At 50.3% G+C, this 25183-nt stretch overlaps 7 protein-coding genes across 7 annotated transcripts; 1 reads left to right on the top strand and 6 right to left on the bottom strand.

The window, feature by feature from the left end:
• Positions 1-1044: 1044 nt before the first annotated feature.
• Positions 1045-6489, bottom strand: BDR25DRAFT_269263 (uncharacterized protein). The gene is made up of 7 exons (XM_033687155.1): positions 6264-6489; positions 5868-6154; positions 5582-5824; positions 4960-5537; positions 4865-4899; positions 4781-4817; positions 1045-4731 (listed from the first exon to the last, which is right to left on the bottom strand). The coding sequence occupies exons 2-7, from the start codon at positions 6083-6085 to the stop codon at positions 1319-1321; spliced, it is 4524 nt and encodes a 1507-aa protein (XP_033542954.1). The 5' UTR covers positions 6086-6154; positions 6264-6489; the 3' UTR covers positions 1045-1318.
• A 142-nt stretch (positions 6490-6631) lies between these two features.
• Positions 6632-7940, top strand: BDR25DRAFT_395918 (uncharacterized protein; the record flags this gene model as incomplete). Its single annotated transcript, XM_033698403.1, has 10 exons — positions 6632-6686; positions 6751-6860; positions 6900-6991; positions 7037-7166; positions 7223-7272; positions 7339-7383; positions 7424-7480; positions 7639-7683; positions 7723-7797; positions 7853-7940. The coding sequence occupies exons 1-10, from the start codon at positions 6662-6664 to the stop codon at positions 7938-7940; spliced, it is 717 nt and encodes a 238-aa protein (XP_033542953.1). The 5' UTR covers positions 6632-6661.
• Positions 7941-8223: 283 nt separating this feature from the next.
• BDR25DRAFT_317915 (uncharacterized protein) lies at positions 8224-12690 on the bottom strand (the record flags this gene model as incomplete). The annotated part of the gene is made up of 1 exon (XM_033691707.1): positions 8224-12690. The coding sequence occupies one exon, from the start codon at positions 12688-12690 to the stop codon at positions 8224-8226; it is 4467 nt and encodes a 1488-aa protein (XP_033542952.1).
• A 948-nt stretch (positions 12691-13638) lies between these two features.
• On the bottom strand, positions 13639-14520 carry BDR25DRAFT_336659 (uncharacterized protein; the record flags this gene model as incomplete). Its single annotated transcript, XM_033693123.1, has 2 exons — positions 13639-13987; positions 14036-14520. The coding sequence occupies 2 exons, from the start codon at positions 14518-14520 to the stop codon at positions 13639-13641; spliced, it is 834 nt and encodes a 277-aa protein (XP_033542951.1).
• Positions 14521-15827: 1307 nt separating this feature from the next.
• BDR25DRAFT_306310 (ribosomal protein L32e) lies at positions 15828-17060 on the bottom strand. The gene is made up of 7 exons (XM_033690599.1): positions 17017-17060; positions 16921-16960; positions 16820-16861; positions 16682-16764; positions 16500-16572; positions 16401-16449; positions 15828-16349 (listed from the first exon to the last, which is right to left on the bottom strand). The coding sequence occupies exons 2-7, from the start codon at positions 16958-16960 to the stop codon at positions 16241-16243; spliced, it is 396 nt and encodes a 131-aa protein (XP_033542950.1). The 5' UTR covers positions 17017-17060; the 3' UTR covers positions 15828-16240.
• A 505-nt stretch (positions 17061-17565) lies between these two features.
• BDR25DRAFT_237788 (DUF298-domain-containing protein) lies at positions 17566-18319 on the bottom strand (the record flags this gene model as incomplete). Its single annotated transcript, XM_033685608.1, has 2 exons — positions 17566-18004; positions 18060-18319. Coding segments are annotated over 2 exons (699 nt in total), but the record flags the coding sequence as incomplete, so codon positions are not given.
• A 3964-nt stretch (positions 18320-22283) lies between these two features.
• BDR25DRAFT_306308 (sorting nexin mvp1) lies at positions 22284-25086 on the bottom strand. Its single transcript, XM_033690598.1, has 5 exons — positions 24465-25086; positions 23652-24404; positions 23464-23603; positions 22813-23406; positions 22284-22705 (listed from the first exon to the last, which is right to left on the bottom strand). Exons 1-5 carry the CDS (start codon positions 24934-24936, stop codon positions 22496-22498), a joined length of 2169 nt encoding a protein of 722 aa, XP_033542948.1. The 5' UTR covers positions 24937-25086; the 3' UTR covers positions 22284-22495.
• Positions 25087-25183: the final 97 nt, after the last annotated feature.

Raw genomic sequence — 25183 nt, 5'->3', positions numbered from 1 at the left:
TTCCTTATATCTCGGCGCCAGACATCCCAGATCCGCGGCTTGCTGGTCTTGAATGGTGATTATCAGAATATCTTAGTCAGCGTTTCCATCAGGAAGTAGTACGATTCGACTCAGGCTTTCTAGACAAGTTACGTCTCACTTATCATATACTTTTGTTTGCTTCACCTAACAGTAGGGGTCAATATAATTAAGTTACAGTTTAATTAAAGCTACTTGTACTTCTTAACTTTTTACTAAAAGTTACAACGTAACTGTTAAAGCTTTTAAAGTAGCAGAGTCCCCCTTACTCTTAATATAGCACGCAAGGTTATTTAATTTACTAAAAATAACCTTATAACATAGCTAGTTCTTCTAGAGTTGTAAAGCTTTAATTATAGAGCCTAAGAGATAATTACAGTTACAAGTAACTGTCCTTTTCCCCCTGCTAAAGGCTCTGTGCTATCTTAAAGAGTACAGGATAGTCGCGCCGACCAACCTAGAGCCACCAATCCAGAGGTTCCCCATACAAGGGACTGTCATCTTTTGCTATAATAAGGTCGTCTAAGGTTGTTATAGTACAGGGCAAGCTCTAAGGCTACACTGACACGTAAATAGTGGCACAAACACGCTCCCCTGGCCCTCACGCGCGTCAGAGACTGCAACCTTAAAAAAGTCTACCTTAATTATATACTGCTTACTTTTAAGCCTTATTAATTAAATTGTAACAGTTAAAAATGTAGTTACGTTTGTTTGCCTCACGTGATTGTAGGTGGAGCAAAAGTATCAATTGTACTACTTCCTGTTGGAAACGCTGATCTTAGTGTTTGCTGTGAAGATGTGGCTGTAGCTGCCGCTATAGCTAGGTCTTTCCTCACTATCTATATTATCGTATGGAATCGCACTGTAAGAGGTCGAGAATGCATTGTCGGCAAACCGGCGGACGATTTGTATAGTTACTACATGGAGGCTAACGTGTCTGTTATTCAAACGTTTGTGAATTCTTAACTCAGAGAGGTTTTTGCTTGGGGCATATATTTGAGGTTTGAGGTAATGTTCGCCTTCTCGCTGAGGCATAGTGATTTCGCGGTCGTAACCTCCCCCCTGTGTGCTGGAAACCCTCTGTTCTGGAAGAAGCGGGAGATACTTGAAACCTGCGCGCACATTTCTACAAGAGTGCAACACAAAACAACGCCTATTTAAGCTCTATCTCCATGTTCTCTAGCTGCCACTGATTCAGAGTCGTAACCGATGACATAGCGTATAGATGTTGAGGACCGAGAACACTTTCTCGTAGCTAAGAGCATTTTGCCATCGGTAAATTCGTATCGCTATTGCGACCTTAGGCCTTGGACCTAAATGCGAGATTGTTTATGCTGGTCAGTGTGTCTGGATGCTCCTCCCCAAGCACCCTCTTTTTCGTCTCCGCCACTTGCACCTCCAGCTCTTCGGCTTCCTTCCACCGCCCTTGATCCCTGTACGTTGACGCTAGGTTTCCCATGCTAGTCAGCGTCTCTGGATGCTCCTCCCCAAGCACTCTCTTGAACGTCTCCACCACTTGCACCTCCAGCTCTTCAGCCTCCTTCCACCGCCCTTGATTCCACAACGTTAATGCCAGGTTGCCCATGCTGGTCAGTGTGGAGGGATGGTCCTCTCCAAGAACCCTCTTTCTCGTCTCCATCACTTGCACGCCCAACTTTTCGGCCTCCTTCCACTGTCCTTGATTCCAATACGTCGACGCCAGGTTGCCCATGCTAGTTAGTGTGTCTGGATGGTCCTCCCCAAGCACCCTCTTTCTCGTCTCCATCACTTGCACACCCAGCTTTTCAGCCTCCTCCCACCGACCTTGATTCCAAAACGTGAACGCCAGGTTTCCCATACTGGTCAGCGTATCTGGGTGCTCATCCCTAAGCACCCTCTTTCTTGTCTCCACCACCTGCACCTCTAGCTCTTCGGCCTCCTTCCACCGCCCTTGATTCCTGTACGTTGACGCCAGGTTAGCCATACTGGTCAGCACGTCTGGATGCTCCTCCCCAAGCACCCTCTTGAAAGTTTCCATCGCTTTCACGTCAAGCTCTTCGGCTTCCTTCCACCGCCCTTGATTCCTGTACGTCGACGCCAGGTTAGCCACGCTGATCAGCGTGTCTGGATGCTCCTCCCCAAGCACCCTCTTTCTCGTTCCTACCACTTCCACCTCCAGTTCTTCTGCCTCCTTCCACCGCCCTTGATCCCTGTACATCGATGCCAGATTGCCCATGCTAATCAGCGTATCTGGATGCTCCTCCCCAAGCACCCTTAAGCATATACCTAGTCCTTTTGCTTCCAACTCTTCAGCCTCCTTCCACCGCCCTTGATTCCAATACGTCAATGCCAGGTTACTCATGCTGGCTAGCGTTTCTGGATGCTCCTCCCCAAGCACCCTCTTACGCATCTCCATCGCTTTCACGTCAAGCTCTTCGGCTTCCTTCCACCACCCTTGATTCCTGTACGTTGACGCCAGGTTGCCCATGCTGGCCAGCGTGTCTGGATGCTCCTCTCCAAGCACCCTCTTTCTCGCCTCCATCACCCGCACGTTGAGCTCTTCGGCCTCCCTCCACCGCCCCTGATTCTTGTACGTCGACGCCAGGTTAGCCATGCTGATCAGCGTGTCTGGATGCTCCTCCCCAAGCACCTTCTTTCTCATCTCCATCCCTTGCACGTCAAGCTCTTCAGCCTCTTTCCACCGCCCTTGATTCATGTACGTTAACGCCAGGTTTCCCATGCTGGTCAGCGTGTTTGGATGCTCATTCCCAAGCACCCTCTTTCTTGTCTCCATCACTTGCACCTCTAGCTCTTCAGCCTCCTTCCACCGCCCTTGATTCCTGTACGTAAACGCCAGGTTGCCCATGCTGATCAGCATGTCTGGATGCTCCTCCCCAAGCACCCTCTTGAACGTTTCTACTACTTGTACGTCAAGCTCTTCAGCCTCTTTCCACCGCCCTTGATACCTGTACGTTGACGCCAGATTCCCCATGCTGGTCAGCGTTTCTGGATGTTCCTCCCCAAGCACCCTCTTTCTCATCTCCACCACTTGCACCTCCAGCTCTTCAGCCTCCTTCCGCCGCCCTTGATTCCTGTACGTCGACGCCAGGTTGCCCATGCTATTCAGCGTTTCTGGATGCTCCTCCCCAAGCACCCTAAAATATATACTTAGTCCTTTTTCTTGTAGCTCTTCGGCCTCTTTCCACCGCCCTTGATTCCAATATGTCAATGCCAGGTTGCCCATGCTGGTCAGCGTGTCTGGATGATCTTCCCCAAGCACCCTCTTTCTCACCTCCATCACTTGCATGTCAAGCTCTTCGGCTTCCTTCCACCGCCCTTGATTCCCAAACGTCAACGCCAGGTTGCCCTTGCTGGTCAGCGTGTCTGGATGCTCCTCCCCAAGCTTCCTCAGGCTCATCTCCACCAGCTTCGTGTAAGCCTCTTCCGCTTCCTTGTATCTCCCGTCACTATAGGTACAAGCTCCAAACTTCCAGAGCAACGTCATCTTCTCCTCAGATATTCCATCTGCATCCAGCGGAGTCTTAAGAACGTAACGGGCATGTCGCAGGTACAGCCTCCACACGCTCCTATTCATGTGGTTGCTATCTAGAAATAACTTCTCTAGGCGTGTCAGCGCCTCGGCTGTCCAATGCCCTAGAGAGCCCTGCGTTCGCAGCCAGTTTCTAGTTGCGAGATGTACAAGCAGGTGAACGTCCAATAGTTGGTCAGCCTTGTGTTTACTAATAAAAGAGTAGGCGGTCAAGGTCCCCATAGCATCCACAGCCTTTTTGTTTGACTGCGCCGGCGGCAGGAGCGACTGCGGAATATCCTTCGCGTCAATGCATGACATGAATGACAAATACTCTGCTGCCAAAGGGTCGCGAGTCCGGATTTGTTCAAATGAGATCAGCCATGTTGTCGCAATCGGATTTGTAATATCCCTATATCTTCCTTCGTCTTCAAACTCTTCGCAAAGAATATCGATAACGTTCTGTTCTGTGTCGTCAAGAAGAGCTGCATACTCAGATAAGCTAATCTGGTTCTCATTGATATATGCAGCCGCTTGGACAATTGCAAGGGGGAGATAGGTGAGTTTTTGGAGCAAATCCGTCGAGGCTTGGTCGTCAATTAACAGGTCCTGGTCGATCAACGATTTCTCGAGCAAGGCCTTTGCCATAGGGTAGTCCATCTCGCCAACCGAGACAACATTTCTGCCTGCTAACTTTATCGCGGCCTTTCGGCTTCGGGTCGTAAACAGAATAGATCCATGCTTGCTCTTTGGCAGGTAGTCGATTCGGCGCTTGGAGCCAAGTGTGTTATCTGCTTTATCGGTCCACATGTCTATGTCATCGGCGTTGTCGAACACCAACAGCCATTTGCCAAAGCCTTCTTGACCCAATCGATGTTGAACAAGCTTTTGGACGTCCTCCCGTTCCTTCTCAATGTTAGGTATATGTAGCTGGTGGCCAATCTCTAGATATGCTTCTAGCATGCCTTTGACGTTCGTTACGGGTACCCAGAACACTGCACAGTCTGGATATTTCTCTCGCCATTGATGGGCGAATTCGAGTGCAATTTGCGTCTTCCCAATGCCTCCAAGACCAACAATTGCCACCTGCTCGCAACGGATTTCGTTTGCAAGCAAAGTGTTAATCTGGGCAAGTTCTGCAGTCCGCCCAACAAACCGTTGGTTCTTCTGGAAAGGCACGTTCCAAAGAGCTTCCGCTCGTGAAGCTACACTATATTTTAGCATTAGCATATCAGAAATAGCAGGGCGACATACTAGCGCGCAGCTCCACGATACGTTGTTCATTGTATTCCTGCATGCAATTAATATAATTCTAGTATGAAAGCACATCGCCCTCACAGAAATAATATATGAGAGATCAGTTGCTGCCATGCCTGCCATAGATCAGCTAGGCTTTTTTCTTTTTCTCTACGCAAAGTTTGGGATATACACACTCTGCTTGAGCTTCAAGTTCTGAATACAGTCTCGTACCCGGAACTCCTGCGCTTTGTGGTCAAGATACCCATCCGTTGCCGCTTCGATAGCCCCTTGCTCTTGATATTCTGCCAAGCCCACATCCTGCAGCCCTTGGTCGACATTAAACCGGAAGTACCTCTTCTTATCGAAATGCTGGGCCCATTTGGCTATGAACCTCTTCTCTGTATTCTCGGTCTGGGTAACAAGGTCGACAAGTGTGCCAGAAAGGAACTTCAGCATGTTATCCTCAATCGCCTTCTTTCCTGGGTTCCCAGTTCCAATGGACACGAAGCACTTCACGAGAGGCTTCAAGTCTCCCGTTTCAGAGCACCAGATGTCCGACGCTTCGCCTTCCACCTCGTCTACCGGATTATTGGCCCCTAAACCGCCATCGGCAAACTTGCGCGCTCCGATGGTCACAGGGTCAAAGAAGGTAGTGGCAGCCGACGTTGCGAGTGCCGCTTGGAGGATAGTGGCACGAATAGGAAGCTTTCCAGAGTCATAACTCCTTAGGCGTATGATATCTCTTGTCTCGTATGCAATTGTGCAAACGAAGCTGATAAAATTAGCTTTATTTCCATCTTCACTAGCGATGCTTACACCCGACATCCGCGTTTGACTCCATCGTTGAAGAGGTCGGTCTCTTTAGCTCCGTGGCTAGTAATGACCTCTTTAATTGCACTCTCAAGCCTTGCCGTATCGAATCGCGATTTTATATTGCCAGTCCAGCTAGCTGGAAACCAGCTCCTTTTCGTTTCAAAGACGGTTTTCATGAGTTCGGTGTAAGCCGTGATACACTCGTCAGCATCCATCTCGAGGCGACCAAGCATGATTGCAATTAGTCTACCCGCGTTAGTGGCGCTGGTATAAACATAGAACTACGTACCCTCCTGTGCTGGTACCGCCAATGAGGTCGAACACTTCGCATGGCTTCAGCGGCGGAACGTTCTTCTGGTCTTGGTTCAGTCGGTCCATAAGTCCTTTCAAGATGTACAGCGTTGAGAGTCCCCGCACACCGCCACCGTCAAGAGACAGTAGACAGAGGCCTGTACTGTTGAGGGGGTTCAGCTCCCCACCGTTCTCAGTTGATGTTGCCTGCTCCATATCTCGATCCGCAGTTGAAGGCGCCCTTGCTCTCTAATCTGAGGGGTGGAGAGTGAGGAGAGAATACTGCTATCAGCCTTGTAAGCGCTTCCGGACTGCTAGCAGACTAAGGATGAATAGGCTGCAGGTCAGGCCTCATGGTGCTGGGAATGAGAGTGAAAGGGAATTGCGCATGTACCAGAAGAGCTGAGCGTCGCTCGAGAGTTAAGCGAGAAGGCTGAGAACTGATGGAGGTGAAGTGCTGACCAGTCGCACCCAGTCGAGTGGACAGGTCTAGCGCCAGGCAGGGTCACTTCGTAGGCCGGTTGAATATAGATAACTAGTATAGCTGTACTGTCCGATACATTCATTGAGGCCTGTATTCAACAGGCTTAGACATTCTGGTTTGCAACATAAGTTGTCTACGCCAAACACGAAGGATGTTATAGACGGAAGCCAAGCGCCGGCCTGCTGAGAAGACCCCGCTTCCGCTAGGTAGACCCTGTCCCCGACTGGCCGCGACTGGCCGGAACTTCCCCTCCATTAGCTCTCAGCCTTCTTGCTCAGCTCCGCTCTTCTAGTTGCATCCGCAGCGCCATGAGGTCTGACCTTCAGCCTGTTCGTCCTCAGCCTGCATGCTTCTCCCTAAGCACCCTCTTGAACGTCTCCATCGCTTGCACCTCTAGCTCTTTGGCATACTTCTACCGCCCTTGATTCCTGCACGTCGACGCCAGGTTGGCCATACTGGTCAGTGTGGAAGGATGCTCCTCCGCAAGCAACCATTGCTATCAACCTTGTAAGAGCTTCCAGGATAGCTGCCAGACACGCTGATCAGCATGAACAATCTCGCACTTACGTTCACGACCCAAAGCTGCAACGACGACACTGTTTCACTGATGGAAAAATGTTCTCAGCTACTGAGAAACGGTCTCGGCAATTACTCTGGATAGTGTAGCAGCAGGCCGAAGCCAGTGAAATGCGGAATAGGTTGCGCTTGATAAGCAGACTTCACCTAATATCTAACGGTAATCAAAGAGACTTGGCAGTGAATGTTGCCACCAAGCAGGGAGGGCAGCCGACCCGCTCCGGCCACATCCCTTGTGTGATGGAAATGATGCGAGTAAAATAAAGGAACAGTGCTTCGAGAAACGATGCTAGTCAGCAGGATGCATGGAAGAGAAAGGCCGGAGCAGGGACGCGGGCTGTGGGTCTCCGTATTACATAATAATACTGCCATGTCTGCTTTTATAGCTCTATCTTGCTAGATGTACCAGCCCGTTTTGCACCACGTCTAAAGGCGATGATAGCCTAGAAATATGGTGAAAGGCATCTCATGCTTTAAAGAATTAATTGCCCCAGTTTCAAGCTATTAAGAGGACGAGATAGCCGTTATTACGGGAGGAATAATGTCACGGTGTAAAAGCATATTGAGCGCAAGCTGTGTGACAACACAGCAAACCTCACGTAATTTTTTAGGAAAGATCTTAAATATAGCTAATTTAGCAGTTGCGTCTTTCATTAGTATTCTCTTGATAGGAATGAGGATTATTAGTAGGTTGTGGGTTGCTTTGAAGTCAAGGTGCATCTGATCTATTCCGGCACACTGGGGTTTCCGCTACGTCGAGAGGGAGGTTGTATAAGTTGGGATGTGTGGGTAGGTGTTTGAACAAAGGATCTGTGAGTAGGGGTACAGAATTAGGAAGTGCTAAACAACGGGGCGTCGATATCCCAGCGTCATCTCATCCAAGTGTTAGTATTGCGACGACGGTTGACTCGATTGACATCTAGGGCTGGAAGGATTACCGTGACCACGATATGGTTTCTCTATGAAGGCACATACATGGGACCTTCACACGATCGTGACATCGCTGACTAGGAGAAGGTATCTTCGAAACGCTGGACATTCCGGGTGAAAAGATACAAGTAAAATCACTACTAAAAGGGGGTAATTTAGGGCAGAAACTTGCCCTTTTTTAGCTATCTCCCTATTTCCAGTAAGAGATTTAACGGATAGAATCTACCCCTGTTATGGTCCACGTTATGCGAGAAGGTACAGTAGGAAGACGGGAACTGATCTTGTATCACTAGCTTATATTAATATTAGAAATCTGTATTCCAGAAACAACCTTGGAGGACAGTACGCAACCGCAATCAACCAATCAGTTCCTCCATGCCCCACTGCCAGTCCTGCTTACACCACCCATTCCATTGCTCCTTCCTTTCCCCTTGCCGATCTCACTTTCGCCTGTACTTGCGAACAACTTATCACCCAACATGCCGTCATAACCCTCCTCTACGCCTCTCTTCGCGTACTTCAAATAATTACTTGGTTCTGAAGGCCCAGCTTCAGTAGGATCTACCCACTCCTTCTGCTGCCTTGAAACTCTCACTCCAATTTCCGGCGTCATCTGCTCGCTCGACTCATCGTTAGGCTCCAGTGGGTGACCCCAGTCGGCATTCGGTCGCCGTGGCCTGGCAGGAGCGCCCGTGAGCACATTGGCGGCTAGTCGCGGTTCCATAGAGAAACGACTCAGTGGACCAGGCTTAATTTCCTCGATGGCTTCAGTAATATCTCCATAGCCAACATCTCTGCAAGTTGGTTTGTCTACAGTCCCTTTTCTAGACTGTTGTCCTTCCCTGGAGAGTACTATTCGTTCTTTCTTCTCTGCGAGCATCTCCTCAGTTGCCTTACTCCAGAGCCTGCCATGGGAGATGGCATCCACCCTAGCCAGTGAAGATGATTCCTTGCCCTGCGACTCTTCTGAATATGCCGCATAGATTTCTGGTTTCAAATGCGTAGCCGACTTTGCTGGGGGGATGGAATTTAATTGAAACAACGGGATTTCCCTTCCCTGAGCCCCACTCTCAACCCACTCCGTGAAATCTCCGTTGGACATCCGCTGCGAACCAGGCCATGGGCGAGCTATATTTCTCACGTGAAGACGGCGTTCCCCTCTAGGCTCTCTGCAAAGAACCACGGAGGATGTTGCATAATCCCTAAGGGGGGAATCTGGTGGCATTGACAGAAGGGATACAGGTGGGCGAGGTGGGATAGTGCGGGAATGGTGGCGAAGATACGAGAAACTTGTGTCCCTAGTATGTGAGATTTGCGAGCAGCCTCGGAGGTCGCTGTATGCTGCTTCGCCTTGAAGGCTCGACTTTAATGACGAACGACTGAGTGTTATTACTGGGATGCCAGTATCGTCGCTATCCTCGCCGTCGCTATTGCCATACAAGGTCGAATCGCCACTTGCAGGCTCAAATTCTAGTACATCGAAAGGAAGATCACAGAAAAAACATCCGTTGCCCTGAGAGTTTGCGTACCCCGTAGGGGCGGGATACTCGGAAGTGTCGAGGCCAGGTCCAAGCCTCCAATTCTCCAGGCTCTGGAACTGCTCGTCCGTCATGTTCCTAACCAAGCTCTCCGCAGTGGTCCTGCAACACAGCGCCTTTCCAGTGAAGCGATCCTCGGGGTTTGGAATCATTTCACAAGGGCTTGGTTGAGATACTGAATTTGGCGGAGGTGGGAAAGTCCAGGAGTAGCTTGAGTCTGAGGAGCGCCCAGAGCAGTTCGACCTACCGTCAGGTTCACATTCGTTGTCATCAGTGAACTCGTTGATGAAATCTCGGGGGTTAACATATTCATCTTCCTTCCCACACTCAGCTCGAGAGATTTGCAAATCTTCAGATCGAAGATACTCGCAAACAGGATCAGAAGCGTCGGCCCTTCGCTGCCTTCTGAAAAGCCTCCCCAGGCCTTCGGTCGGGTAGGTGATACGCACTCGATCGCCAGAGTGTAGAACTGGGTCCGGAATTCCCAATTCTTGCCGACCTTCGAAGATATGGCGGATGCGCCTAAGAATTGTATCGTTCTCCGTTCGATTGGCTTTTCTGTACTCCAAGACTTGCCGGATTTGGGCTAGAGTGCTATTCCGAGGCCATTGGTAAAAGCGCCATGGGTCTTCGAAAATAATTGCCGAGGCATCAACGTCAAAGATGAAGCTCCAGGATTGGGGCTCATCGGAACCCGGTTTCTGATACTTCTCCAAGGCGTGTTTCCTTCCGTATGAAACAGGCCGGTTTATATTGTCGGTATATCGCTCGTCTCCGCCTGCACCACCTCTCATGCTTGGACCGTTCCCGTCACCGTTTCTTTTTTGTTGATCATTTCCCTCAGGCTCTATTATAACTTTCTCGTATGGGCTTAAGGCATTCTGCAGGGCTCCTTCTGCCATGTCTCGCATCTCTCTCACGGCGGTCAGATACGCAATGTACGGATGCCTATAATTCTCCACCATCTTCTTTATCCTAGCCTCTCTCTCTAATATTACCTTAGTCTCATTGAGCTGAGTATCGATCGTACGAAACAGGACGTTCATCCTCCTGTTTTGTCTTTCAAGCTCAAATTGAGCTTCGTCATATTGGCGCTGTAGCGACGAGAGCTCGTGTACAAGGGCCGAGGTCTTGAGTTGCAGCATCCGGGCTTCCTGCATCCAGGAGGGGTTGTTAGCTTGGTTTGGCATGTATATTGCGTGGTATTGAGCTTTCATGCCTTCCAGACTGGTTGGAGTGTCGGAGTGCAGGAAGAAGAGGCTATTGGAGTCTCCGAACCCATCGCTGGTGGTAGCGTAGCCCTCATCGGATTCTCGACCTATGGGCTCAGAGGTTGCTAAGCTTCTTTCTTCCCCGCCGCCTCTAATATTCAGGCGAGTAGGATTCTGTGGAAATCCAGGTACGCCGCCTTCATAGCATTTCTCCGTTTCAAATTCCACGTCGCTTTCTCCGACCACTGTCGAAACCCCCTGGAAAAACACGTCCATACTAGATACCATATATGTATCCCCCTCACCTTCCGTCTGCCAAACCCCACCCACATCCATATTTCCTTCCTGGCACTTCCATGCCCGCCCCTTTAGTACCCTAGCAATCGATTTCTTAAGTTCCCATTCCATAACCCGCGTGCGCACTTGCATGATATTAAATTCCTCCGGAGGCTCAAATCTCGAATAGAAATGACTAGAAATATGTTCTAGAACCCGCAGAAGCTGTTCCCTTGTCGCACCGAACGGGAAGTGGAATACAGACGCCGAGGTTGGAAACGTCAACAATGAGGCATGATGGCCATTGGGCGAGAATGTAAAGTTAGCCGGCAGCAGGATGTGGATGTATGGTGGATCTGACAGAGATTTCTCAAGAGTGGAGCCGCTGTGGGAAGTAGTGTTGTAAGAATACTCGTCCATTTCCTCGCGCCGCTCTTTCTCTTCTCTCTGCCACCGTTGAAGATTTTCATGGACGACAATGATCTCTTCTTCGTCCGGAACTTCGGGGATAGGGGATAGAGATACTGAGCTAGAATGTTGGGGCGATTGATCGGAGTTGTAAGTGGAGGAGGTGGATGAGAGGTTGTGTTGGCTACCGGTTTCAACCGCAGTGGAACTTAGGTCTATGAGGTTGTAGCGTGAGGCTTTAGTTGTGGGGTAGGATAGAGGTGGGAAAGGGTTGTTTTTATCCTGCTGACTGGTTGGCTGTGGAACAGATGGTGCGGGCTCGGTTTCCTTTTCACATTCTCCATCACGATCTTCCTCGTCATCTGCCTCATAGCTGGGGTGCCTAGAACCGGAAACGCTCAGGTTCTGGAATCTCTCAACAAGGCTGTCTTTCTCCTTGTTAATACCCCTCGTCGCCTTACCGATCTTCCTGATTTCCCGCCGTCGATGTTCATGCTTCTCTTCTTCAATGCATCGACGCTGGATCTCCGCAAACCTTAAAGCCTCCAACCTCTCTTGCAAATCCTCATTGATGGCTACTACGTTTCGAAGCGACTCTTCAAGATCCTGAACCTTCTTTTCCTTTTGCTCCTCCATAAGCCTATCTCTCTCATCAATTGCAATGTCTCTATCCTCCGCGTCGCTTCGGTGCCACATTTCCGCACCCCTTAAAGCCTCTAGGACGGCTAATGCGTTTTGAAGCGACTCTTTAAGATACTCAATTTTCTTTTCCTTGGAGTATATTTCCTGTCGTGCGGATTGCAGACCTGCTGCTAGGGTCGAGAGATGAGCGTTTTCTCCAATTTGGTGATGAAAATAATGGTGCTGGCGTTCCCTCCGACCATCCCCTTCCTTTACTGCGTCCTCAAATCCACCCTCCGCCTCCTCCTGCATCCTCTCCCAAGCATTAACTTCCCCATTCACCCATGCCTTCCACCCATCCACCGCACACTCCTCCAACGCTTGCACTACAGCCATAAGATGCAGTCCCAGCGCTAATCTTCTATCTCCTTTCGGCTTCCTTATCAAATATTCCCCCTCCTTTGCCTTCCCTTTCCCCTTATTGTTCTTCTTCCCTTTTACCCAACTCCCTTCATCTTCCAGATTAGTCAATGCAGACATAGCTTCCGGAAGCTCAGCAACAATCCTCGCCATATCATCTATCCGTTTGAGAACCCCGCAAAGTGGGATAGTGGTGCTATGTCGCACTTCAGAGAGGTAGTATAGGAGGTGTGGGAATGTGGTTGCTGAGCTGCCTGCGGTTGGGGCTTCTGCGAGAAAGGGGTAGGAGGAGGGTGTAGGAAACGGAGTTTCGGGGCGTGCGGACGAGGACGTAGAGTAGGAATATGCTACTGGCATTTGGGGTAGGTTTCGTGTAGGTGTATGGGAAGGTGAGAAAGAAGAGAAGGGGAGAGTGACACGAGGCCCGGCCTTGAGTTTTAGTTTTGCGTATGAAATAGAATAGGAAAATTAGCTGTTAATGAAAGAAGGACTTTGATTCTGAGAAGGGAATACGGAGTATATAAATAGGAGCAGAGTTGAATGTCTGCACGTGCGTCTGCAGACGTGCATTGAAGTGTGAGAGTGTGTGCACTTGTGTGAAGGACGATGTGAAGAGGTAAGCTACTGAAGCATATCTCGCAGTGACTTGAAACTTGAATGCTGTATTCTGCTTGCTGTGCTTCGCGTTAGATTTTCCAGGTTCTGTGAAGATGGCTGGAATCTGACTTGTAGGGACAACCGGGGACAATTAGCTTAGTGAATCAGCACGCATCCCGGGACGGTGTGTGGAAGTTAACAAAAGAGGAATGATAAAAAGACTGCAGGAGAATGTCAACATCTGGAAGTCAAAACGTTCGGTTTCCTACTGACAAATACGCACTATTATTTCTATTAAACTAAATGTGGTACACCGAATAAATAGCATTGCTGCGCGTACTCTAAGTCTTACAACAGAACCCCTCAAACTGGAAATTTAGGGGGGGATGGGACAAAATCAACAAGCACGTAGGCTGGGTATATTTTTTTCACTTTTGTGTCAAAGCAAACGCCGCCTATCCGAAAGAGAAGCCCGAGGAATTCCACATGTCCAAGTCCAGTACAAGTCCAGCTAAGAAAAGAGAAGGTAGAAGAAACCTAAAATAGATATACCAGAAGTGAATAATCCAGGTCGTGAAGGCATGATATGTCGGCCAAGTGAAGTACCTTGGCATTGATCGATAGACTGCAATCAATCACCCGCCCAGTGACACAGCAGCAAGCCTAACGGCACCCCAATCTAAATCAGCACGCCGCACTGTAAAGCCCCTATGCACGATTCGCATCTCTTGGGCACAATCTTTCATAATCTCCCACCGCACTAGCTCGTGCAGCAGCATGTTCCGCCGCAACCGGATTCAGCAGCGTCGTAGCCTCACTCAGCGGAATCTTCGGACTGTCTTTCCCCTTCTGGCTCGACGGTCTCGACGGTGCTCTCGATCCGGGATTCGACGACGACGCGCTGACCGTCAGTCCATGTATACTATTCGCCCTGGTACTAGGCACACTCCCTGGATCCCGCTGGCTGCCACGATCAGAGAAATACTGTGTGCTCCGGGAATCCTGGCTTCTCCGGTGATGGTGTTGCGTATCTTCCTCTCTCTCTTCCCCATTCCCCCTATCTCCTCCATCACGACGTAGAGAGCTAGGTCTCGAGTGCACATACTTAGGATCATCACCCTTAACCATATGTCTGAAAACCCCAGTTGTCTTATCAATCGTCCAGAGTTTATACGGCCCCGGAATAAACTCTCCATTCTCATCCCAACACTTCACCCATGCAATCCCATCATCTAGTCTAAAAAACCCGGCTTCTTCACTCTTGCCATTAGCGTCCTTGACCCGACCATGGCGTTTCCGCATCTCGTAGTCTGGGGCTAGAAGGTGTTTCTTTAGGACTTTGGAGTACTTGACTTGTACTGGTTGCGTCATCTTGACTGTATCCAGGGTGCCATCAGGGGCCTTGGAGTCGGCAGGGGATTTGTCCGTGGCGATGAGATACCATCCTCTCCCAGGAATATACTCATAAAGACCAGGTACGGGGGACGACCAGTGTTCAGTGGTGCGGACCGGCCGTGTGTGTTTGGTCGTTTTGAACCACTTGTGGGGTGAGAAGAGGGTTTGTGTTGCGAGGAAGAGATTTGGTGTCATTTGAAAATCTCTTAGAAGAGTCCCCCCCCCCTTTTCACGAGGTGTGGACGGTAGGTATAAAATATTTTTTTTATACTTGGAGCTAGAGGAGTCGAGATAGTTTGTATGGAGTGTGGAAGGAATCTCGGGAGTCGATTTGGTAGACAGATGGATGTAGAAAATATATGTGAAATTGTGGCGAACGGTTACGAATGGATTTTGCGGTGCGTCGATGACTGAGGCGAAGCACGTGAAAGGCGAGGTGGCCGTAAAGGAGTATGGTCCGGTCTCTGAAAATCCTCAAAATCCTTAAACTCCTCAAAAAGACGATCAGAAGGACAAGAAAGCGGGCCTCGTTGAAGGGAAAAGAGCTCAGGCCCACAGCCAACGCAAATCGTGACGTGTAAAGAACACACTCCGGACGATGTTCTAAAATTGTTGAATCGTTTCGAGGAAATGTTCGCGTGATGCTGACTAGAGAGACTCAAGGAAAGCAGGTCCAAGGTTCCCTTTTAAAGGGCCCGGGAACTAGTTTAGTCTAGAACATCGGTCTCCTAGTCAGTCCCAGCAAAGCTTAAAGAAATCTATGCTTTTCGCAGCAACGTGGGAATCCGTGCGACTGTGGAGGAGGGAAATCCCAATAAGATGTCTGAGGGGTGCGTTTTTGCCCCCTGCCAAACCCCACAAAAGACGAAATGATTTCATCAGCTCATATTCATCATAATCAACTCCTCTCTAGTCCCACAAGTCATAACTTGCTCGCGGTCCATTTTCCGATATAGCATCATGGCTGTTTTGCGACACCTACATGAATAGTGAACGACCACCAGCTCCACTCCCCTCGATAAACACGCCTCCCCCTCCAATCAACCCTCCAGAACCACCCACATGCTATCGGAACGCGCGATAAAGCCGCTGACGTGCTGTCACGGTTAATCAGCCCTTGCCTGCACTCTCACAGCTGTGCAAATCATCCCTCACCGCTCTGCGGTGTAAAAGTGGTTCGTTCTATGGTGTTGAGTGAGCGAAACCCATATGCAGGACTCTCGACCCCAGCCGCTCCTGCATGCAGATGCAGGAGGAAGCGAAAACACTGTGTTGGATTTTTCATGTGCCAATTCGATATCCTAATCCGCTGCTCCTGCGCTGGAAAAGTACCAGCCATCTTGCATAATCTGACCCAGACCTCTCGCCGCCGGGCAAGTGTCGCTGCACAGCCGAACCTTTACATCACACTCATACATATGTACAGCATGGCGCAGACGGTCGGAAGAAAGCGGGAAATTACAATTCTCTTGTGTAAGTGATTCGGTCCAGCGCTGTCCGATCCGAAAAGTTATGGGATGCAGGCAGAAGGTGCGGAGGTAGGTGTGGGTGATTGGATGTACTGGACCTCGATATCAAACCTCACCCGGCACCAATGCGACATCGGCAGGACGCTCGGGAATCTCAACTCAACTCAGCTCTCAGGTCAACAGCACCTAACACCCAGCATAACAAGCTTGAATTGTAAATTTTTCCATTGCTTGCAACCCAACCGCGCACACACGCTCTCAGCCTATGTCTCAAAGTCCCGAGCCAAGGATATGCATGCCCTGACGGTCACTCACTCGCTGTCAGTGCAAAAAGGTTTTGGATACATGCTCAGTTCCTCGCGAGCAAAGAAATTCCCGTTGTCGTTATCGAACCCATGTGAGACGCCCTTGTATATCCCCCGTGCTGTCCCCCAAAAATGGATTCTCTATGACTCTGTCTTGACCTTGGCCTTGCCGTTCGTTACCTTCACGCCCAACTGCTTCGCTCGAGTGATGATGGTGATGCGCTTTCGTGCCGAGACGGAGTGAGAGATTCTGCTTGCATTAGCATTCAGAAAGCGTGGCGAGGAGATAGATGAAGCGTACTCTGCAGCGAAGGAGTTGTTGTGCATCAAGAGAAGATCAACATCGCGAACTTTTATCCGTCAGCATTACCCGAAAGAACAGTTCTCGTGGAGTCCTTACTATTGTTGACGAGGAAAGCCTTGTGGCCGCTGGGCATCAAGTGGCGGGTTTTCTTGTTCGAGCCATATCCAATCTGTACATCAATTTCCCGTCAGTTATTGTTCCCCTGGTCTATCTCTCCACCACTCCTAAATAGTGCACTATCGACTTCAAATTCGCAAATTGGAATTGTTGCGTCGTACCTTGGGCATAGCAGCCTGTCCCTTGAACCGCCGCCTGACGCGGTTGTCAATACCTTTTGGCTTTCTCCATGACGGGTCGACGCCTATCCAATGTCAGGACCTGGAACCCCCTTCACTCTAGTATTCTATATCTCTCACATTTGAAGCGGTCGGACTGGTGGCGGTTGAAGCGCTTGGGGTCTGTATCCGAGGATGTCAGTTACGAAATTTAGAGGGGAGTATTTTGGGTGCGAGCGTACGCTTCTTCACGATCGGGACGTGCTTCTTCGCGGCAACCATCTAGAGAATAATCAGTTAGTGTCCCTGATTCCGAAAAGGTATAGGGGAATACGCACTTTGTCGGATTGTTGTAGTCGTCTCGATCTATCGTTGAAGTTCCTCAAAATCGAATTTGTGAAGGCGCCGTGGTGGGCGCGGCCAAGCACGCTAAATAAGCGAAACGACAAGGGTGCATCAGCTCAGCCAATCAATCACCGGGCCTTCTTCAAGGCACCAACTTGATGCTACAGCATGATCTTGTCAATCTTTTTCGAGGAGCTATTTAGATCCTTGTCTTGTCGTGAGGAAGAATACAAAGACATCGCATTTGACACGATAATATGTCAGGCATAAATTAGATGGAAGCTCAGTGTAGTATTCCTATGCAAGGAAATGCTATCTACTAGAAAATGCTTTCTCCAAGACCAAATCAAAGTATGCCATCTAATGACGTGCGCTGGGTATGTCGATGCACTCTTCGTAACTCCATATCGCACTCCGCTAAGCCCAGCCACTCGAAGGTTTCCACCATGATTAAGGTAACCCGCTCCGCAGCTGACGATGAGGTAGTTGAGACACAGTAACCGCATGGTGCCACTTCTCGTATCCAGAGATTGAAACCATGCTCACTCCTCCATCGCCTCTGCACCATCCTCTTTCCTGTGGTTCTTCTTGACCCACTCAACGAACTCATCGATAACCGATGGCCATGAAGATTCTTCATTCCAGAAACTCATGTCCTCATCCTGCAACGTCATCTGGGCGAATTTGAGAGTCTCGTTCCACATGTCCCTATTCACACTCTTCTTCCACGATGAGGTAAGAAATTCCTCCCACCAATCTACCCATGGAGAAGTAGCGGTGCTCCACTTGACAGCAGAGTACGAAGACTTAAAGAGAAGGCCCCAGTAGACGGTTGCAGCTTCGAGGGGAATGGCTTTCTGGTTACCGGTTTTGGCGAGCTGAAATGTGTACTTGTAAACCTTAGTGAATGCCTCTTTGGAGGATGGGAGAGTGTTCTGGAGGTTCTTCATGTATCCCTTTTGCTTGTCGAGGGTATCGCAGCTGTAAACAGAGGTAAGAAAGATTATCAAGCTACGTGGAGGCACAGGATACATACTTGAGCGCTGTCCAGCCATCAACGAACCCTTCGCGAGCGAGTTCGCCAATCGCCGGGGCCTGAACGATCTCGTGTAACGCGAGTGATATGATGTCCTCGAGCGATATATCAAGATCATTGTGATACTTCATCGTCCCCTCAATAGCAATACCATCCGGGTTGTTCGCAGCGTCTTCCCGATACTTATCGAATTGCCTGTTAAGGTTGGACTTGGCGCCCGAAGAAACTGTGGGTCCGCCACCACCAGAGAAGTATCTAAGCAGCACGAGTTAGCATGCACCGTGCATTAGTTTAATGACGGCATGAATAAGAAAACAAAATGCAGAGGATGTAGTACGCCGCAGATTCGCCCCTAAGATTCGCCACATTTTGAGACGAATGTCTAGGAACACTCTGACCGGGATGCCATGGGGGATTTTCCGCAGATTCGGGTTGATTTTCAACAACCGGCGGAAGCGGTGAAACTGTGGCAGGAAAGGAAAGCTGCATGGGATTATCCGTCGATCCTGGCCGACTTTCAGTGGGCTTATGGAGTAGAGAATCCGTGGCGGCGTCACTCTCCTTGGGAGTCTGATTTGCTGAGGATGCCCTCCGATCATTCACTACATTCTGAGACGAAAGGTTTCTCGCAAGATTTGCGGGCTGGCGTTGATTTATTGTCTGTTGTTGCCCCCAGGAATCTGTCGAAGGATGATACGGAAGAGGTTGCTTAGAAGCCAATTGAGGTAGACCGCTCGCCACAGATGGAAGCTGGGAATATGTTGCAGATTGAGGCTGAGAACGATACTGTGGAGTACAGTTTGAAGCCAAGTTGGGCAGACCACTCACCAGAGATGGAAGCTGGGAATATGTCGCTGGCTGAGGTTGAGAATACGCAGAAAATGGAAGTTGGGCGGGAAGTTGCGAATACGTCACAAATGGAAAAGGGCGTTGGGGCGCAGGCCTGGAAGGGAGACTATAACTTGGAGGGGGCATATGTCTAGTAGGAAGAGCATAACCTTGAGGTTGAGGATAATCTTCGTGAAGAGTATATCCTGGAACCGTACTGTGGCTTGGAGGTTGGTCATAACTCTGAGAGAGGTCATAACCCTCGGGAATCTGAGGCTGAGAATATGGGGCAGCCGGAAGAAACTGATAATTCACCGCGGGATGAAGAACGGGACGGTGAGGATCCGCCGCACGAAGAACCTCATTCTCAAATTGTTGCCGGGCGTAGATACGATGAAGTTGTTGAAATGTATCGCTCAGTTGCATGGCATCCGTCGTTTCGCGCACTTGTTGGAGCAAAGACTGCTCCATCTGTTGGAGCATGGGGGAAGCCAAAGCAGGGTTCCCATTGAGTACTGGATCCGGAGCAGAGGCTCCATTACTATCCTGAGCTGGTGGGTATGTCTTATTCTCCATCGGAAACGAAAGGTAACCTTGGCGATTGGTCGGAGGCTGTGAAAGGTCTCGTCGTTCGGAACCACCACGCATCTGCGCCTGATGTAGATTTGGTTCGCTGGAAGTCTTCACAGGGAGGTAGGGAGACCGATGGGCTGCGGAATCAAGCTGCATTATTGGCTGATCCATCACATTGAACAAAGTAGTTTGTGGGGTTGGTAATGCTCTGATTGTCTCCCTCGGATCTGACGAGGGATCAATAGACGATAATGTCGCGCGAACCCTTCCGGAAGATAATTTACGAGCAGGATTCAATGGTGGATTGGGTCTTGGTCGAATCGATTCTGTACGAAGGCTCTCCAGTTTCGGCCTAGTAGTTTCGTCTTTGACCGGGAATTTTGGGAGCATCAATGCCTTGAACGTAGTTCTACTAGAAGGAGCTTCTACCAGCACTGGAGCACTGGAAGTAGTTTCGGCTAAAGCAAGTTCCGTTGGTTCCTCATGCGACGTAGAATGATCCACTGAAGATGGCTTAAGCTCCTTAGTTGACCATCCTGGGGTCTTCTTCCTCATTCGTTTAAACGACGTACGATGGTTTGTCGCCGTATAATGGCTCGACGGTGGATCTTCCAAGTTCGGTGGAGTAGGTTCTCCGTACAGGACATTGCTCAAATGCTCCATCTGCATTCGCATTTGTTCCATTTGAAAGTGCTCTGTTTGAGGCGATTGGTAGCCGTTTGGGGCCGAGTGGTGATTACCATTCAACTGCCCATAAGACTTGTGTCCCGATTGATGGTTTCCTGCCGAAAGGCCGTTCAATGTCTCCGGATGCTTTGAATCTGGATGGTTGGCTCCCGGTGCTGACAAGTGAGCAGCACCTATTGATTGGCTGTCTGTATGGCCACTTGGCGTCCTGTTGTTCGGTGCGAAAGTATATTGCGTTGGATGCTGCGACTCAAAACCATCGGTGCCATGCAGGCTCTGCTGTGAGCTTACTGAACTCAGGGAACTAACACGGTTGTTTCTCCTGTGACGTGCTGCAAGCTGTCTAGCCCTATCCTCGCGGGACCCGAACATGCCTGTCAAAGCTACCGCCAAGGGCGTAGACGGAGTACTTGGGCGTCGATGTAGAGGATGGAGAGAATGAAAGAGGGAGGAGGCCTATTTGTTTGTTGAAGTGATGCAGGATGACCGGGGCCCGAAGAAGGCGCGCGGCAGAGTGTTGATGGTCTCGGAAATGGCAGCGACGTCCTGTATCCGGGGTTTGGTTCCTGATGAAGCTACTCCCATGGGTAGGAGATCTTTCGCTAGGCTCCGAGAGAAGTAACAGCATTCCTTGAGCCGGAAATGGTTGCCAGGAAGCGGTGACGCGTTGCCATGCATCTCTCTCCGCCAGACATGTAGTATCCCGATCGAAATCCCAAGCCATGTACTCGCAATGCGCAACAGCCGTCTACAGTGGTACTCCACACTCTTTCGTTGTGTTTCTTTGCGAAAGTATTCTGCACGGCCGTCTCCGCTTCGATCACTCGTTTCGATTTTGCGCACCGATCCAGACCACCAAAGTCTCCAGGGCCAATCCAGGCGCAACATCCAGCAGCCCGAAGTATAGGCAAATGGCAGGCAGGGCAGAATGGGCATTCAGGCATGCAGTGCAAAAAACCAAACGCAGGAAATCCACTTACCCATTAACAGCCTGTTCTTGATTCCACCCATGGCTCTTCAAGTTCTGTCCTCGCATTAGCCTTTGTCTCTCCACGCCCTCCTAAATCCCTCCAAATCCGGGAACCAGCTCACCCGAATCGCAGTATTCCGATCGGTACTCGTGAACGTCATGAACTGGCTGATGGCAGCCTTCTGCTGGCTGGTGTAGCCTGGCGGCATCGCGACTTGTCGTCAGTCTCGATCTCGTGCGGATGAGGTGTGAGGGTAGGGGGAAGAGTGCGTGAGGTGAGGAGGGGGAAAGGAGAGTGACAGGTGGAGGAGGGACAGAGAAGGGGAATGAAAGAACAGGGGAGTGAAAGCAGAAAATAAGAGATGCAGTTCGATTCCAGTGGTGAATTCCCGTCACTCCGGTGACACATCCACGGGCTCGGGGGTGCGTGCGTGCGTGCGTGCGTGCGTGTAGTTGCAGTGAGTAGGCAGCCAAGTCGAGTCAAGCCTTCGTCTCTGCGTGCTGGGGGACGGCGCTATCGATAAGCTGCCCTGCCCCGCGTTGATGCCTGAGGCATTCACTTGCAACCACCTGCAATCTCCAACACCATGCATGTCCCGGCCATGCAAATGTAGATGCATCTCCAAACCGGCGCGAAAGACTTAGAAACTAACTCACTTTTGCCATTTTCCTTCTTCTCCACCTGAGCCTCTTTCCCCTTACCCTTCGTGTCCTTTGGATTGGCTTTTGGCAGCCCCATTGCGACATCCTCTTTCGTCTCTACCTTCTTCTTCTTGTTTCCCGCAGGTACAGCACTTTCCTTTGAGGCCTCAGTCGCCTTGCGCTTCGTCATATCGAGGGCTGTCCGGAACAAGTTTGGCATGCAGCCCCGCGAGGCAGGCTGTCAATCGGTTAGTCGGTAGTTGTGCGGACGAGTGCTCGAGGCTGCTGAGAGGGTTCACCCTGGGTGGGTCCGGTCCTCTACGCGTTTGTGTTTCTGTCCCTAGCCAGCCGTACATGAAAGGAGGGAAGTTGCGGTGTCCGCTGCAGGGCAGATGTGACGTTGGCAGGCGCGCGTATAAGCTTGTCACTCACCCGCAAAAGAAAAAGTATCGTCAGGCTGATTTAGAAGGCACTGATGATGCAAGGCTGGAGTAAACACGTGGAGGCGCATTGTCCCTGCATGCCAGAATTCAAACACCGAAGTGCCATTACTGTAACAGATACTACTTGCGTAATTGTGGAAGGACAAAAACTGCGCGCTCGAATATGTACGAGACCTACCCAGAGACAATATACAAATTACAACCCACAGAACCGGGAGATGATACGTCTTGTCGTCTTCGTTTCGCGTACAACTTCACAACCGGATCACTTCAGCATCCCCTCCAATAGCCTTTCAATCGCCCAATGGCATTCCCTCAACCTCCTCGCTCAACGCCCTCCAATTATCCGCCTGTAATTCTGCATACTTGACCCTTTCTTGGCTCCAATCTTGATGCAGTCGACTAACATGGTACTGACTCTGCTGGAAGAATAGCAATTCATCTCGAATACACTCTTTGATGAACACTCCTCTCGCGTGTTGCTGGACGATAGACTCCTTATCCTAGAAAGGAACCATCAGCGCTCATCCCTAAAATTCTCTTCTCTCGTTCTTGGGATTAGGGTTGGGAATCAGGGCGGTAAGGGGTCCTGCAATATGAGCTTACTCACCCTAAATATCGCCTCCTCCACCTTTTCCGCCTCATTCGGCCTCATTTGTTCGGCGGGCTTACTCCTAATAGCCTGCAATTTCGCCTCATTCGTTGCAATCCTCTTCTCCAAATACGGAATATTATCTTTCGCATACTTATCCCGTCGATCGAACAAGTCCCTCATACTAACCAGAGAATCCCTCTGCCTCTTTAGATCCTCTAGAACACCTTCCTCCGTCCCCCTCGCTTCATCTTCGAGCAAATTCCGAGACTGATCTAGATGCTTTGCTGTAGAAGCGAGGCCTTCATTTAAAAGCGGAACGTCGTTGGTGTCACAGGCGTACGTGTCTTTGGAGACTTCGGTGAGGGATTGTAGGGCGGTTGAGACACGGAGATATTCTGCGGCCATGCCTTCGTTGCGTTTAGTTAGACGCTCCACCATGTTACAAAGGTTGATGTAGACTTCTGCCGAGCGACGGACACCAGAGCGGACTGTGTCAAAGAGGTCTGGCAGGGTTTTTGGCAGAGAATCCTCAAGATCCGGTGGGAGTGGTTTGCCGGAGAATTCTTCTTGGACGGAGATAGTGGCTTGTTTCCGCCAGACGGCCAATTCCTGTACCTGTAATCAGCCACTGGTTTGAGCATGAATAAGGAGTATACAGAGACTCACAGTGGGCACAGTCAAGAACATAACCACCAATTGCTCCTGACTCAACACGGGGTGCCTAACAAGGGCATTCGCGAACCTGGTCAGACCTCGTCTCCTCTTCTCCACGAAACTCGCATCCGCAGCTAAATAATTACCATTGACTAAGAAACCTCAATTACTACTAAAAGACGTACGCAAGGAACACTTACTGGCAACCCTCTTCGGCGGCAGCAAAGGCAGCTGCCGAAATGGATATCGCTTGTGCAGACAATCTAATAACCACACGAAATCGGAGTATCGACGGATGACTTTGCTGCTGCGGCGAGCGGATGAGACTTCGTAATTCCGGTGCTGGAACATGAACATTCCTTCTTTTTCGGCAATGGCGGTTATTACAATGACCTCTTCCACCCCAGTTGAGGCGATGCGACCTCCACCGAGGGATCTGCTAATGCCAATGGGATTGCTGGGACCGCCTTCTCCGCCCGTAGGAGGACCAAAGCCTTCTCCACCAATTCCTGAGCCAGAGAAGCCTTCCCCAGATCCGCCATTATATCCACCCCAGCCTCCTTCGCTCGGAAGGGAGTTTGACTGCTGGTCTTGGCGGTTTGGCGGGTTGTTCGAGGTAGTGGTAGTAGACTCAGAGGTGGTGGTAAATTGGCTTGTCGTCCTCCTAGTCGCCGGGACACTGATGCCATTCGTCTGCGGCGGAACAGAAGTATAGGTTGTATGATTATGACCCCGATGCAAGTCCGGGCTATTCCAAGGATCCACCTCGGGATCCGGGAAAGACTGTTTCCGCATGGCACGCGACTTGTTCGGTGTAACTGCCGGCTGGGACTGGGGTTGCTGCTGAGGCGGGGGAGTCGGTGGCGGTAGGCTATTAGCTGGAGCAGGTGCCTCATTCACCTTGGAGCCCTGTATCGTTGGCCTGGGGAGTGATATCAACGGCACGGGTAGATCTAGCGAAAGACCATGTCAGTCCCATCTTCACGTAAGGTGCAGTTGTACAGATCACTCACTCCTCTTCCTCTCATCAACGCTGTCAAGTGTAATATCGTCGCCTTCCTGCGCTAGCCCCACCAAAGCAAAAAGCACATTAAACTCGTTCCTTCCCAGTCCCGCGCTTTCCTGTCCGGGCTGCGAAACAATGCCCAATATCTTCGACTGGGACTCCCCCGATATCCCACTATCTTGCAGCAACTTCTTGACTCCCTCTGTGCTTATTCCATTACCCGCGCGATTGCCAGAGTCGAGTATGGCATCGAAAGCGTCGATGTAAGCATCAGGTACGTCCGAAGCAGGAAGCAACGACCTAACTAGTGAACCGCGGGCCGCCTTCTTGGGCGTCGGGAAGCCCCACGGGGAATCATCGCCATGGAAGTCGTCAGCGAAAAGACTATTGCCCGACCTAGACGCGGGCTTTGGGTCGTCGTCGAAGAGGGCCGATTGTTTTGGCCGCGAGGGTAGGTCGTCATCGCCAAACAGAGACATTGCTACTGCGGGGAGTGGAGAATATGAACTTCACAAAGGAGGTTCGAGTATTTCACGGCTTGTAGATGGATGCCTGTAACGTTCGAGGTCCCAACAGACTGAGGTCAAGGTGACGAGGTCATGGTCGTAACTCGAGCTATGATATACGGCGAAGGATACCGCCCGCGCATGGAACAGGGAAGCTTGCACACGTCTTGGTACATGTGGTCCGAGCGTTCGATAGCCGTTCAGCGTGCGCTGGTGCATC

This window comes from Lindgomyces ingoldianus (genome assembly GCF_010093535.1).
Source record: "Lindgomyces ingoldianus strain ATCC 200398 unplaced genomic scaffold BDR25scaffold_35, whole genome shotgun sequence".
NCBI lineage: Eukaryota > Fungi > Ascomycota > Dothideomycetes > Pleosporales > Lindgomycetaceae > Lindgomyces > Lindgomyces ingoldianus.
Note: the sequence above shows the minus strand (reverse complement) of the source record. Positions and strands in the feature narration are given on the sequence as shown.

Excerpts from the sequence above, each read along its gene's own strand:
- BDR25DRAFT_306308 (XM_033690598.1), bottom strand. The coding sequence starts at position 24,936 with ATGTCTCTGTTTGGCGATGACGACCTACCCTCGCGGCCAAAACAATCG. Across the intron at positions 23,407-23,463 it reads TGTTCTTGACTGTGCCCACT|GAATTGGCCGTCTGGCGGAA; the intron begins GTGAGTCTCTGT and ends TTACAGGTACAG. Across the intron at positions 22,706-22,812 it reads TGGAGGAGGCGATATTTAGG|GATAAGGAGTCTATCGTCCA; the intron begins GTGAGTAAGCTC and ends GTTCCTTTCTAG.
- BDR25DRAFT_306310 (XM_033690599.1), bottom strand. The coding sequence starts at position 16,960 with ATGGTTGCCGCGAAGAAGCACGTCCCGATCGTGAAGAAGC. Across the intron at positions 16,573-16,681 it reads GACAGGCTGCTATGCCCAAG|ATTGGATATGGCTCGAACAA; the intron begins GTACGACGCAAC and ends ATTGATGTACAG. Across the intron at positions 16,450-16,499 it reads GGCTTTCCTCGTCAACAATA|TTCGCGATGTTGATCTTCTC; the intron begins GTAAGGACTCCA and ends GACGGATAAAAG.
- BDR25DRAFT_269263 (XM_033687155.1), bottom strand. The coding sequence starts at position 6,085 with ATGGAGCAGGCAACATCAACTGAGAACGGTGGGGAGCTGAACCCCCTC. Across the intron at positions 5,825-5,867 it reads GGCGGTACCAGCACAGGAGG|ACTAATTGCAATCATGCTTG; the intron begins GTACGTAGTTCT and ends TAACGCGGGTAG. Across the intron at positions 4,900-4,959 it reads GAACTTGAAGCTCAAGCAGA|GCATGGCAGCAACTGATCTC; the intron begins GTGTGTATATCC and ends GATCTATGGCAG.